The 13,522-nt window shown below is 37.5% G+C and overlaps 1 protein-coding gene across 1 annotated transcript in view; it reads left to right on the top strand.

Annotated features, from left to right (window-relative positions):
* Positions 1–4,337, top strand: part of LOC107289235 (mal, T cell differentiation protein) — a gene marked incomplete at its 5' end in the record, with an annotated part of 9,518 nt that extends 5,181 nt beyond the window's left edge. Inside the window, 2 exons of the mRNA XM_015817960.1 lie at positions 389–514; positions 3,963–4,337. Coding sequence (XP_015673446.1) covers positions 389–514; positions 3,963–4,037 — 201 coding nt within the window. The remainder of the gene's footprint in view (positions 1–388; positions 515–3,962) is intronic.
* Between the last annotated feature and the right edge of the window lie 9,185 nt (positions 4,338–13,522).

Genomic DNA, 13,522 nt, shown 5'->3' with positions numbered 1-13,522 from the left:
CAGCTCAGAAAACAAATTTCTCCTATTGTCACCATTTGCATAGTGAATTATTCAGCCACAGCATTCTTCTTAGCATTTTTCTGAGTTGAGTTCAAGCTGATTCAGTATGGCTTATAGATGAATAGAAGGCAACAACTTGAGAACATTGCATAAGCAAAAGGAGGCTGGGGTATTGATGTGCCATCTTGGCACAAGTAGGAAAAGTAATTACAGATGTTACAGCATTTTATAAATGGTCATTGTTGAAAAGAAATGCAAACGGAACTATCTGCTCATATTAGGTGCTTATAGTGGCACAAGGGTGATGGGGGAATGTTGGTGGCTGTCCTATAAATAGCAACATTTGCAGAGTTCTTAAGACTTTTTTTCTGATGTTTTTTTCCCCCAGGATGCTTTCTACCAGGTAATTGCATCACTTTTCTATTTGAGTGCAGCAGTTTTGCAAGCCTACATTACAATAGTGCTTAAGGATATTGGTGTGTTCAAGGTGTACCAAATAGATATAGCAGCTGTGGTGAGTATATAACCTTCAACTAGAATTGAAATGATTCATTAATTAGGCCAATCTTCTTCAATTTGCTGTTTTCCAGATGCACTGGGAAACTGAAAGAGAACTGGGTTTAATTTACAAATTAAAATGAACTGGGTTTTTTTTTAAGGGTACAATTTTTTAAATTAATTCTGTAGCAATTTCTTATTTTATTATTAAAATATAAAAATGTCAGAGACAATTACTGTCTTAAAGTAACATCTTGCCAGTTTCTCATATACTTGGGTGGTGCTTCAGAGCTATTTTTTACCTTTATATGCAAATTCAACTAATGGACTAACAGATATAAGGCTATTTCTGATTGGATGACAGCTCTGCTTACAATGAAGAATTTTGTTAAAAACATGTTTTATAATGGGTGAGGCTATTTGTGCATTTATTTGTGTGTTTATCCCAGTAGTATCTGTGTACCTACAGTTTTTTTTTTCATGGATAATTACCGGTAGTTCTCAGGGTTGAATCTGGAATTTTCTGAAACCAGAATGTGCTGTGCCTCTGGATTATGGTTCTCCTCAAATGATAGGCATATATAGTTATAAAAGAAATTGACATTATGGACATTAGTGATTTAAGAACTGCTCATTCTTTGGCAAATATATAACACCCTTTGGCATGGTTTGGAAATAATTGGGGCTTAATTCAAGATCCCAAAGAAAACTGTCTATATCATGTATTGAGTTCATCCTTATCTCCGGGTGACTCTACAGAGAAAAAGAGTGTATAGATAGAATTTTAACTAAAATGGCTCAAACAGAGTGTGAACATAACCAGGTACTTTTAAGGTATGTGTGGGTGAATCTGTTAATTACAAGAATATAAATGGATTATTGTATAAAGTAAAAGTCAAGGATAACTTTTCCCTTCCTTCACCCTCTGAAAAATACAATAACAGTACAGTACAAGTCACTGTGGAAAACAAACAATTAAGAATTAGAGTAGAGTATATATTAAGAATTGCAATAGATTTATATAGATAAAACTAGAAACATGGATCACCAAGACTAAAAAAATTATTAAAACTGAGGTTTCGTCAACGCCTGCTAACATCATCAGAGTGTAAGCCAGGATTGGAGAACAAGTTCTTATAGTCTCTGTGAAGCCAGTAGTTTAGCTAATGAGTGTGTTATGGGTCTGTTCGGTCCACACCCTCTTGTAATCGTTTCTGTTGGGTTCGCTGATGTCTGTTTGAGTTTTGGCGCTCTGCCTCTCTTCACTCACCCCGCCCGCTGGGAGCATTTGTCCTGCCGCATGCAATCATCTCGCTGCTCATCTGACATTTCTGTCTGCGCTGCAGTCGTCTCGGCCAGTCGTTCCTTTCTAGTGCTAGCATCGCTATCCACATTGGTCAATTGTCCTCTCCTGCTGTCCATGGGTCCAGTCTGCCTCCTCATTATCTCTTGCTGTGATGATGTATCCATTAATGAGAAGTTGCGATCCTCTATTCCAGTGGTGGCGAAGCTATGGCACAGGTGCCAGAGGCGGCACTCAGAGCCCTCTCTGTGGGCACCTGCGCCGTTGCCCCAGTCCTAGGTCTTCAGCTGGGTTTTATAAAACCTTTTTGCTTTAGGCCTCCACCGCCATGTAAAAAAATAAAAAGGTTCAATCAGTCAATTTCAACTTCTCGCGTGAAAAAAAAAGATCTTGCAAAGTTGGAATTGATTGATGGAACTTTTTAGTTCCACCCATTCTGCCGTTAGCACCACAGCCACGCCCACCCAATGGGCCACACCCACCCGGCACCTGACGATGCATAAGTGGGTTTTGGGTTGCAGTTTGGGCACTCGGTCTCTAAAAGGTTCGCCATCACTGCTCTATTCGCTTGTTCGTGCGGGGGAGAGGTGGTTGTTAGTTCATCCTCATTGGCCAATGAGGCATGCGGCAGAACGAACGCTCCCAGTGGGCGGGGCGAGCGGAGAGAGGCAGAGCGCCAAAACTCAAACAGACGTTTTAAATATGAATATACCCGAGACTCACATTTTCAGGACTATTTTATTAGATCTTTATTGCTGTGCATTGCCTTTGTCTCAGCTCCTTACTGATGCTGATTAACTCATGTTACTTTTAGGAACCACAACTTTGGCCTTGATAACAAATTCTACTTACATAGGGATTGTGGCACCTCTAACATATTCATTCAATTGAACATGTTTAAGAGAGTCCACTCTTGTATAACCTGAAATTCCTCATCTAAATTATACCAGTGAGAATCCCAATTGATACAGATTCTAAAGTTTCTTGATAAGATACTCAGCCGAGTATCACATTTATTTCACTAGTATAGTATAAACATTTGCCCTGTGGCAAATCTCATAAAATCCCCAAAGTGTGGCCAGCTAAAACTAAACAAAGTCCTATTCATTTCAGTGAGATAGTCATATCTACTTAATTCTGCTTTTCAGGTTATTGGATGCTGCAATAGATTTAGGGACTCGCCAGCCCTATGTCAGGCATAAGACCCCTGGTGATGATATAACTTTGTGACCAGTGGTTTGCTATTGCAATACAGCCTATTATGTTATGAATTAATTATTAAAGTTAGACTTTCTCTAAGATCTCAAGGCAGTTTATCCTCTGGGTCTCCTTTAATTTTATTCTTACAAAAGCAAGTCTGTGAGTAGAAGATCAGCCAGAAAGACAAGCACTGATTAGCTTCTGATTCTCTGTGAACTCCCAAACACACCAATGTGTCCATAAGCCTAGCACAGGGGTAGGCAACCTTGGCTCTTTTATGACTCGTGGACTTCAAGTCCCAGAATTCCTGAGCCAGCATGGCTGGCTCAGGAATTCTGGGAGTTGAAGTCCACGAGTCATAAAAGAGCCAAGGTTGCCTAACCCTGGCCTAGCATATGGTTGTGGAAGGTATTCAAATAGTCTGGATAAATTTGTGAAACATTTTAACCTGGAATCAGAGATATTGGGAGATGGAGAGTCTGGTAGTGTAGAAGTGCTCTTAAACTTTAAATGTTAATAATATTTAGTATTACAATCTTAGAGTACATCTGCAAAGCAACATGGATAGAGTGGATATATGTACAACTTACACAGACATTAGAAGAGCAAGCCCTCACAGCTAGAAGCACTTGTTAATACTTTGCAATGGTAATACCATCCAATTGCAGTGGATCGGCCGATAGTTATGCTGTGATCATGTGTATGTGCATAAAATCAGCATACAATTAATGTGCCTATGATCCCAAAAGCTGATTATACTAAAGTAAAAAGAGAGGAGGGGCTAAACAGAAAATGTTTTTATGCTGGGACAGAAGATTAATAGCAAAGGCAAGAAAAAATGATGCACTGTAAGGCTGGTGTTCTGCAAAAAGGTCAGGAAAAGCCAGGAGAAAATTAGGAAATGACTGCCAGAGCACATAACTGTGACTGCCAAGCTAAATGCTCTTCTCTTCTCTTCTAGGTTTTTGCATATGCAGTCACACTGACTTATGTCATCCATATGGTGTTCTCCCTGCTGAGATGGAAATCTTCTTAAACCCTATGTTCTATGGATTTTACAGACATATGTGTGTGTTTTTTTTGTAAAGAACTTTCTTTAGAAATCTTATATAAAAATAATGTACTTTATTACGTGTTAACGGTAAATTTCTTTATTAATATTTACTCTTAATCGACCCCCCGGATTCCAAGTCTTTGTTAGAAGAGAGTGAAGGAAACTCAGTATATCTACCTTAAAATATATTTGTATTTACAATGCCTTTTATGTAAATGGACAATAAATGGTAATTTACAGTTATGTAAATTGTACAATAAAAAGCTTCAAGTTCAACTTTTAGATGGAGGTGGGTTTTTTTAAACTTTCTTCAGTGAAGTAATCTACCAACATGAATAATGATGTGGCTAAGTTTGTTGACATCATTGAATTAGATTGATGATGTTATCTAGTTGGGTAATGAAACATTTGCGAGCAAACCACCAATCTCAGAGAGAACCAAGAATTCCACATTCGACCCTGAGCTATAAATGCTCTCTTCTACTGGAATACTACATTACTTTGAGTGATTAAAATGATTTCAAATGCTTCAAAAAGGATTGGGGAAGGTAGTGATGCATGTCTGTGTAAGGAAAGATCATTATTCTAAGCAAAGCATAAATTAAGTAATAAGTATCCAATTTTTAAAAACTGTAACTTCACTTGGTGGTCCGAACTGATAATGACTGGTCTAAAAAAGGATGTAACAGTTATGATGGAATACTTGATAGAAATTATCTACACCAACTAATTCTATGTTAGGGATTGTTATATGTAAAAACAAAAACAAAACAAAAACAAAGCTGCCAGTGAAAGAAAGGAAAAATACAGGATTTTTGTGGGTGTGTTTGTCATTAGAATTTAGGATGAAATATTCCAGGGTAGGCTGAACACAGGGAGATTTAGGGCAGAGAAAAAGAGGTACAAAAGTGCAAAAGAGGGAGGGAGAAACTCGAACAGGTGATGACCAGCCCTGGAGCCTGTTCAGCCAGATTGTTCCCTCATGGTTCCATCCACAGGGAAATTATTAGCAATGACTTTTGGGGAAAATCTTAGAAATTGTTCTTGAAAAAAAACACATCACAAAACAATTCTCTTTTTTTAAAAAAACTCCTGATTATAACTCGCCTTAGTGTTTGATGAAAGTTGTTAAGGACAAAATCAGTGAATCAGTTGTTCAGCGAGAACATAGAAAAAGTTTCCACCAACCGTAGAATATATATTCCATCACACAACTATAAAGGCTCAGAATAGGAGCAGGTTACCTAGGGAAATACTCCTTTATTTTGAATTGAAATGTCCAGCACTAGATGAATTGCAGGGTAGGCGTTTTGACTAAGCATCAACATTATCTTGGAGAAGTCCTGGAGACTGAATAAATTGCCCAGTGACTACAGGAATACAAATGTCCCTATTTTCAACCAAGAGGAAACAGAATGAGAATGTGAAGTCTGACATTGGTACTGGGATTCGAGAGAAATTCATAAAGCAGTTGCTTTGTGAGCATCTTGAAAACAATGTCATGATCATTAGAAATCAGCATGGCATTAATCAAGAATGCCTTATCAAACTAACCTATTTCATTTTTGATGGAGTAATTTGATTTGTCATTGTAATAATGAGAGGGGATATATTAAAGAATTTGACAAGTACTCCATGACATTCTGATTACTATTGCATTTGAGTCAGGCCTAGATAGTGTAACAGTTAAATGATATTGATATTTGGTTCAATAATCATTTAAAGTTCCCCAACATACCGGAAGGGGAAAACTTCTTAAGATGTGTCAGGTTCCCCATTCAACATTGATAGATTATTTATTAATGATTTGGATGAGCAAATAACATAACATTGGATGGGATAGATAAATAGTTAGAAAACTCATAATGACAGATGTAAAGCTTTTCACTTTAGGAAGCAGAAATCACAAGTTTGGTTAATGGTAGTTGTGAAAAAAACTTGAAACGATAATTGAAGATCAGTTATCAATATGATATTGATATTAACGAAGAGAAGGACGAGGGGGGGGCATGATAGCAGTGTTCCAATATCTCAGGGGCTGCCACAAAGAAGAGGGAGTCAAGCTATTTTCCAAAGCGCCTGAAGGCAGGACAAGAAGCAACAGATGGAAACTAACCAAAGAGAGAAGCAACCTAGAACTAAGGAGAAACTTCCTGACAGTTAAAACAATTAATCAGTGGAACAACCTGCCTCCAGAAGCGGTGAATGCGCCAACACTGGAAGTTTTTAGGAAGAAACTGGACAGCCATTTGTCCAAAATGGTATAGGGTTTCCTGCCTGAGCAGGGGGTTGGACTAGATGACCTCCAAGGTCCCTTCCAACTTTATTATTATTATTATTATTATTATTATTATTATTATTATTATTATTATTATTATTATTATTATTATTATTATTATTATTATTATTATTATTACTATTATTATTATTATTATTACTATTATTATTATTATTACTATTATTATTATTATTTGGCCACAACAAACTAGAGTGCAATTTTAGGCTATGCATAGTACAATTTTTAAGTCTTCTTTAGTTTATTTATTTACAACAAATCTATCAGGGCAATAAACAGACACTTTCAAACAGAAATCTCTCCCAGTCTGAACAATAATAACACCACAGCCAATAGTACTTGAATACCAATGACAGGCTCAGTAGGAAGAGATCCTAACTGAGAATATACATCAGAGTGGTCAGTGCTGTTTCCCTCATATACTAGGGCCTGAATTCTGAACAAAAGGGACCCAAAATATTATTTCCTTTAATAATCTGTGTAGTTGATTCTCTGGTTTACTCTGGTTTACTCTGTGATTATGGTCTCCAGTTCTAGGCTGCACTCTTTAATTCAGACACTGGAACACATTCAGAAAAATGCAAGCAGTTGATCAGGGGACTAGAAATTAAATCTTCAGATGAAAGATTGAAGGATCTGTTTGTTATTAAGAAGGGAAATTGAAGGAACATGACTCTGCAAGTATCTGAAGAGAGCCACAGTGAAAAAAGCCAAGAATCTTCTCTACCAATTCAGCACATGGAATGATAAATTTAAATTACAGGAAGGCAGATTATATTTGAATATTAGGAAAAACTTCCAAACAGAGTAATTTTACCATGAAACTAGTTATCAGGAGGATGGTCTCTGCCAAAATGGATGCATTCTTGTAAACAGCCAGAAGATTTTAATCTGATTCTTGCACTTAGCAAGGGACCCCTCCAGACTGATGTTATGATTTTACATTTTGAGGGCTATGTTTGGCAGCCCATACTTTGTCACATTGTTCCTGATGTGGAAAGGACTGCTCCGTGGAATTTATTAGCTGAGTGGTATATTTTACCTGTCATGAATATTTAAATTTTTAATCAGCCTGGAAAATTGGGTCTTTTATATGATAGCCTCTTTGTTAGGAAATGACTATAGATCCATCTTTGCAAAGATATTGTTGAGAAATTGGTGAGGCAAAGGATATTGCAGTATCTGCAGTTGAGGCAAGTGCATATCCCACATATACTTATTTTCCTAGATCAGTGTTTCTCAACTTTGGCAACTTGAAGATGTGTGGACTTCAACAAGAGTTGAAGTTCACACATCTTCAGGTTGCCAAGTTGAGAAATATGGTCCTAAATTGTTCAATAAAAGTAATAATAATATATTAATAATAATAAAGTTGGAAGGGACCTTGGAGGTCATCGAATCCAACCCCCTGCTCAGGCAGGAAACCTTAGACCATTTTGGACAAATGGCTGTCCAGTCTCTTCTTAAAAACTTCCAGTGTTGGAGCATTCACCACTTCTGGAGGCAGGTTGTTTCATTGGTTAATTGTTCTGTCAGGAAGTTTCTCCTTAGTTCTAGGTTGCTTCTCTCCTTGATTAGTTTCCATCCGTTGCTTCTTGTCCTGCGTTCAGGTGCTTTGGAGAATAGCTTGACTCCCTCTTCTTTGAGGTAGCCCCTGAGATATTGGAACACTGCTATCATGTCCCCCCTCGTCCTTCTCTTCATTAAACTAGACATACCCAATTCCAGCAACCTTTCCTTATATGTTTTAGCCTCCAGTCCCCTAACCATCTTTGTTGCTCTTCTCTGTATTCTTTCTAGAGTCTCAGCATCTTTTTTACATTGTGACCAAAACTGGATGCAGTATTCCAAGTATGGCCTTACCAAGGGATTATAAAGTGGTATTAATACTTCACGTGATCTTGATTCTATCCCTCTGTTAATGCAGCCTAGTACTGTGTTGGCTTTTTTGGCAGCTGCAGCACACTGTTCTTCCTGTGAATCATGAGACACAAAGCAGCACTGGTGAGAGAAAATATCTCATTTAGGCTCAGGACCTCAGGACCTGCTCTGCGCAGGTACTTCTTCAGAGGTAAAGGGGCAGAGGCAGGTTATTAAATAATGAAGAATGATTCCGTGTTAAGGTGTGTCTAGGGTTGGCAAATATTTTAAAGAACTGGTTTATACCAGTAACATGCAGTTCCTTTGACATACTGTTTTAATAAGCCACCATTTGTTATAAAAAAGGGAAAAGGTGGAGAAGAGAATATGATTAAAGCAGGGAAATGCCTTGAATGCAGTTGCAGTTTAATGATCAACCAATATAGAATTTGGTTTTATTCAAGCTTTTTTTCTGTAACTGTTTTTACTGTGATGATTGAAAGATGTGTAGATGATGAAGTAAATTTTTTCTCTGTTGCTCTGCAAATAGGTGTAAACCAATATTTTCATGAAGCAGGAACTAGAGCATATCTAGCATGAATTTCCTATAATATAAGCTTTTTGAAGTGGCAGGTTCTCTATGATTATTTTTAAGAACAGTTTTGTGGATGATTTTCTATTGTGGATACTGTGGCAACACCACTTTTGTATTATTAAGTAATTGGACTGGATGATGTTTCAAGTCTGAGGTCAACATGTACCCAGAGAAGAAAAATAGCATTAGTATAATAATAAAGGAAGTCAAAGCCAACAATAAAATACAAGAGATTCATTTCCAAGTTAAGCTATTGTTTAGATCAGACATGTCAAACTCGCGATGTCACGTGACTTTGCGCAAAGTATTGGGACGGTTTTGCCATTGCTGGCAATGGAGTGGGTGCAGCTTCTGGATGACGCGTCCGGCCCACGGGCCAGCAGTTTGACACCCCTGGTTTAGATTGACATAATGTGCTATGTTAACTAAAAGAGCTGGGTTTGTATTCAAAACCAAGCCATAAAAATTAATCAAAGTTAAAATTAACCAAGTTTAACGTATTACCCAAATGCAGCCATGAGGCCTCATAGTCATGGTTAAACCTGTGTGTGAACCTAGCTGCTGAAATTACAACAATTAAGTAGTAGAGTAGGCTAAGCTAATGCCAGCATCCAAGCAAGGAAGCAATGATATGTTAGCTAATGGCCTCATACCCTGTGAGTTTATTAAAATGCATGATAGGGAATGGCTGGGCTCTGGATATTGATGAGTATAATTTCCAGCATCCCCCACCACTGATCATGCTGTTGTAGGCTATTGGGAATTAGAGTTTAAAAACATCTAGAGGGCCACATGGTAGCTTCCCCTATCCTGCCTTATTGAAATCCATTCTAAATGTGCTGAAAGCATAAAGCTGGACTTTCAGAACACAATTATTAGTTCTATATAAAAATGAGAAGAGATAGCCATATGATTTGTCCTCCTATCTAGAAGGACTCATAACCAGCTTGTCCAGTAGAAACCATTCAGGTGCTTCAAGAAAGTAGTTCTTCAAGAAAATAGCACCTATATTTCATAAATAGAACAATCCTATGGAGAAATAGTTTGTGTTCCTCCACTAAGTCAAAGGAATTTTTCAATACTGTGTCAAATTGATTTTTTCAATTTTTCAAAAATCCAATGCTGGATTTTTCAATTAATATGCATCAGAACAGTCCTGAAGACTTGATTGATGCTTTGGATAGATTTTGAGTAGATTAAATACAGGCCCATTCACTTTCTTTTTGGATGAGTTGGGGCAAAACCAAAATTCAGCTTTGGGAGAGGGGCTGTGGAAAATAGGTTCATTAAGCTTTGGAAAGGCTTGGAACACCAATTTTATTCCATTCAGTATTCCCAACAGCAAAATGTCATTGTTGAAAATACGTGATTTGCAGCTGAATTTGAATTGCATAAAACAGACTGGGGGCTGCATAAAACAGACTGGGGGCTTCTAGAGGGCTCATGGAATCACTACTTTTCCACTACATCTTTTTCAAGAGCAGTTGTGCCATGGCCAAAATCACATTTAGACTATTACACCTGTGTTGATTGGAAACAGTCATTGAATATCTTGGCAGAGTATGTTGCTTTTTTGTATACTAATTAAGCACATGCCTACAATTCAAAATACAGCTTTGAAAATGGATAAATATGAATGGTGGGAGCTTAGCACCATATATGGCAATCATTTATTGGTAGAAGGGGCAAGAAGGAGAGAACAGGAAAGCTAGAAGGTTGCTACCAGCTGTGTTTGAAGTAGGTACCTTAATTTCTTAAAACAAGTATTTTCACTTTCCAATGAAGGTATTTTCTCTTTCTTTGCTTGTTTTGGTTTTCTGTTTTAAGCATTCTTTTTCTTTGTTTTTCCTAGAGTGACAGTTTCATTCATTTGAATATGTAAGGTACCAAATGTGACTCTAGAGCCTACATTGATTTACTTAAATCACAGGAAGCCTCCATTTTTGCCAAACCAACATTTAAAAGTCCTGTACTGTAAACAATCCTTCTTCATCTACAATATTTCCCGTATTTCCTCCCCCAGCTGGCTCAGACTGGGCTCAGACTGGATTTAAGTCTTTTCCAACAACAAAATGCAGCAAGGGGCTGGGAGCGCTGTCCTGTAGATTACTCAAGTTTGTGTCCTGTGTGCATTACTCAAGTTTGATCAGATGCTGCATTTGTCATTATATGGTATAAAACAGGAAAAGTTGACTGGACCTGTGGAACTTCGATAGTTTGGATTTGAGGACTGGGCTTCTATGACTTTCTATCTGCCTTATCTTTCTTTGTCATGATGTCAACAAATTTTGATTGATTGAACAGACACTCTCTTGCTCTGCCCTCCCTGTGAGACTTTCCTCTTTGATATGGTGTGGCAAGAGTTTGATGACAATAGCATAAGAATGCTGTTCCTCAGGCAGAGTAGTCAAAACTGGGGCAGCTGTCACATATTTTGCACTATGGGTTTGGCATTGCTTGAGAATAAGCACTACAGTATGTTGCAACATACATTCCCCTGTGTTGAAACCTTCAAGGGTTGGGCACTGGGAACTGTCAAACATTTGCTATGAAGAAAACTAGGAGAAAACAGATCCAATTAGAATAGCACTACATAGATCAATAATGCTATTGGCAATTCAACTACCATCAAAATCAATTAACAAATGGACAAAGTAATTGCTGAGAAACCGGCACCATTAAAAAGGCGGGTTTGTAATTCTGGGAAACAATGTTAGGCATGCAGGAAAAACGCAACATTTTGTGGAAAATGTTATACATACAAGCTGGGAAATGCATTTGAGTTAATACCTTGATCTCATTATGATTTTCTTGCTTGCTTTGGATACCTAGTCTGAGGAATTTCTGAGTAAACAAAAGTTTGGAGATTGGCAATCTATTTTTCAAATTAAAGGTTTTTAATCTAAGAATGGAGATATGGAATCTCTGATAGAGGACAACTCACTTATATCTAGTTTTTTTGAAAAAAAACCAAAACAAAAACAAAGCAGGCTCCCTCCATATTTTTCTGGGAAAAGTATACTTAAGCCAATTGAATTTTGTAAGTGCACACATATTCCCATTAACCTGTAACTGTACTTACAAAAGTAGCATTTAAGGATAACCAATTATAACATTTCAGTTTGGGAAGGAAAAGATGAGAGAGTTTCAGTGTGCTTCATTTTCTTGTCCACAATTTTGAGAAAGGGTAGGCTGACACCTTCTGGACACAGTTGGGCTGTAGCTGAGTTGGTAGACTCTTGTAGATTTCTAGTCTGTTGGATTGCAGTAGAGACCTTGACCCATGTTGGCTAAAGCTGATGGGAGCAGCATTCTAAGAATATTCAGATAACCACTAATATGAATATGTAATTAGATTGGTGACTTTTTGGTTTTCTAGATTTGTAGCAATATGTGTCTTTACAGAATTTCTAGTCTGGAACTTGGATAAGACATGCATCCATAAAAGCATTTTAACCCTCTTCCTGCAATTAAGATCATAGAATCCTCAAGATTAACCAAAATGAAAATTGAGAAAGTCATGCCTCTCTTTTTGTCTGTGAACCAACACAATTTCCTGTTCTTTTATAATTTACAAAATTAGTTTTTTCATGCCATCTAAATGTGGAGTAATGAGTGTTTTATTCCTCAATTCATGGCAGCTCCTGGAAAGGGCACTTTTTCTCAGGATCCAGCAGGAAGAAAGGGTTAAAATTCTTCTGCCCTCAATTCATGGCAGCTCCTGGAAAGGGCACTTTTTCTCAGGATCCAGCAGGAAGAAAGAGTTAAAATTCTTCTGCCTATGTGCTGTGAGCACAATGGGAATTGCCTCCCCCTACCACTAAAAAAATATGAAAGCACTTGCAATAAATTGCATAACAAAAGCAATTATGGCAACTTGAAATGTGTATCAGTTGTATTTTTAAAAGTTTACTTATTTTATTATGGCAACTTACAATCAAAGTTCTCTTGGCAGCTTACAGTAAAAGAAAACTGAATATTTAAATATAAATATGTTTTGCAACCAAAAATGCCAGGCACACAAATTTGAATTATAGTTAACTTTCACTCAAAGATTTTGGGGTGCCTTAACCCTGCAACCGAATGAGAAAAATGGTATTCCTGAATATTCTCTTATGTGAGTATATGTGAGTAAAACAGAGAGAGAGAGAGAGAGAGAGAGAGAGAGAGAGAGAGAGAGAGAGAGAGAGAGAGAGAGAGAGAGAGAGAGAGAGAGAGAGAGAGAGAGAGAGAGAGAGAGAGAGAGAGAGAGAGAGAGAGAGAGAATTTTAATTAAATATGATTATTGTTCATTCAGGGTATGCACATCTGATACTAGAGGAAGCACTGGTTCATAACAGGTATTGTCATCTTCAAAAACAAAGTAGGAAAAACCAAGAGCTTGTGTGTGGTGTGTGTGCGTAGAGGGGGGATGTGTTCACCAGGATCTCTACTGCACCTCCCAAATCTCCACAGAGAGAACACCAAAATGTTGGGATAAATGCTGATCATAAGCCTGAAGCTTCTGCATGAATGCTGAAGAAGCAGGCTGGGAATGAGAGAGAACTCATCTCTTCTGAGACTAGCAAAGAAATATCACAGAATGTAGCAAGAGAACTGGAGTTTGTCTCTGCTTGTTTTACAGAAGACTAATGAATTTGGGCAGACTGGTAATTTTGATGAATTTATTTCCAAAACTATACAAAGCTTTGTATTTTCCAAGTGACATACTAAAGC

Source organism: Protobothrops mucrosquamatus, unplaced genomic scaffold (genome assembly GCF_001527695.2).
Source record: "Protobothrops mucrosquamatus isolate PMUCROS unplaced genomic scaffold, P.Mucros_1.0 scaffold658, whole genome shotgun sequence".
Classification (NCBI taxonomy): Eukaryota; Metazoa; Chordata; class Lepidosauria; order Squamata; family Viperidae; genus Protobothrops; species Protobothrops mucrosquamatus.
The sequence above is the reverse complement of the archived record's forward strand: the minus strand, read 5'-3'. Positions and strand labels throughout refer to the sequence as shown.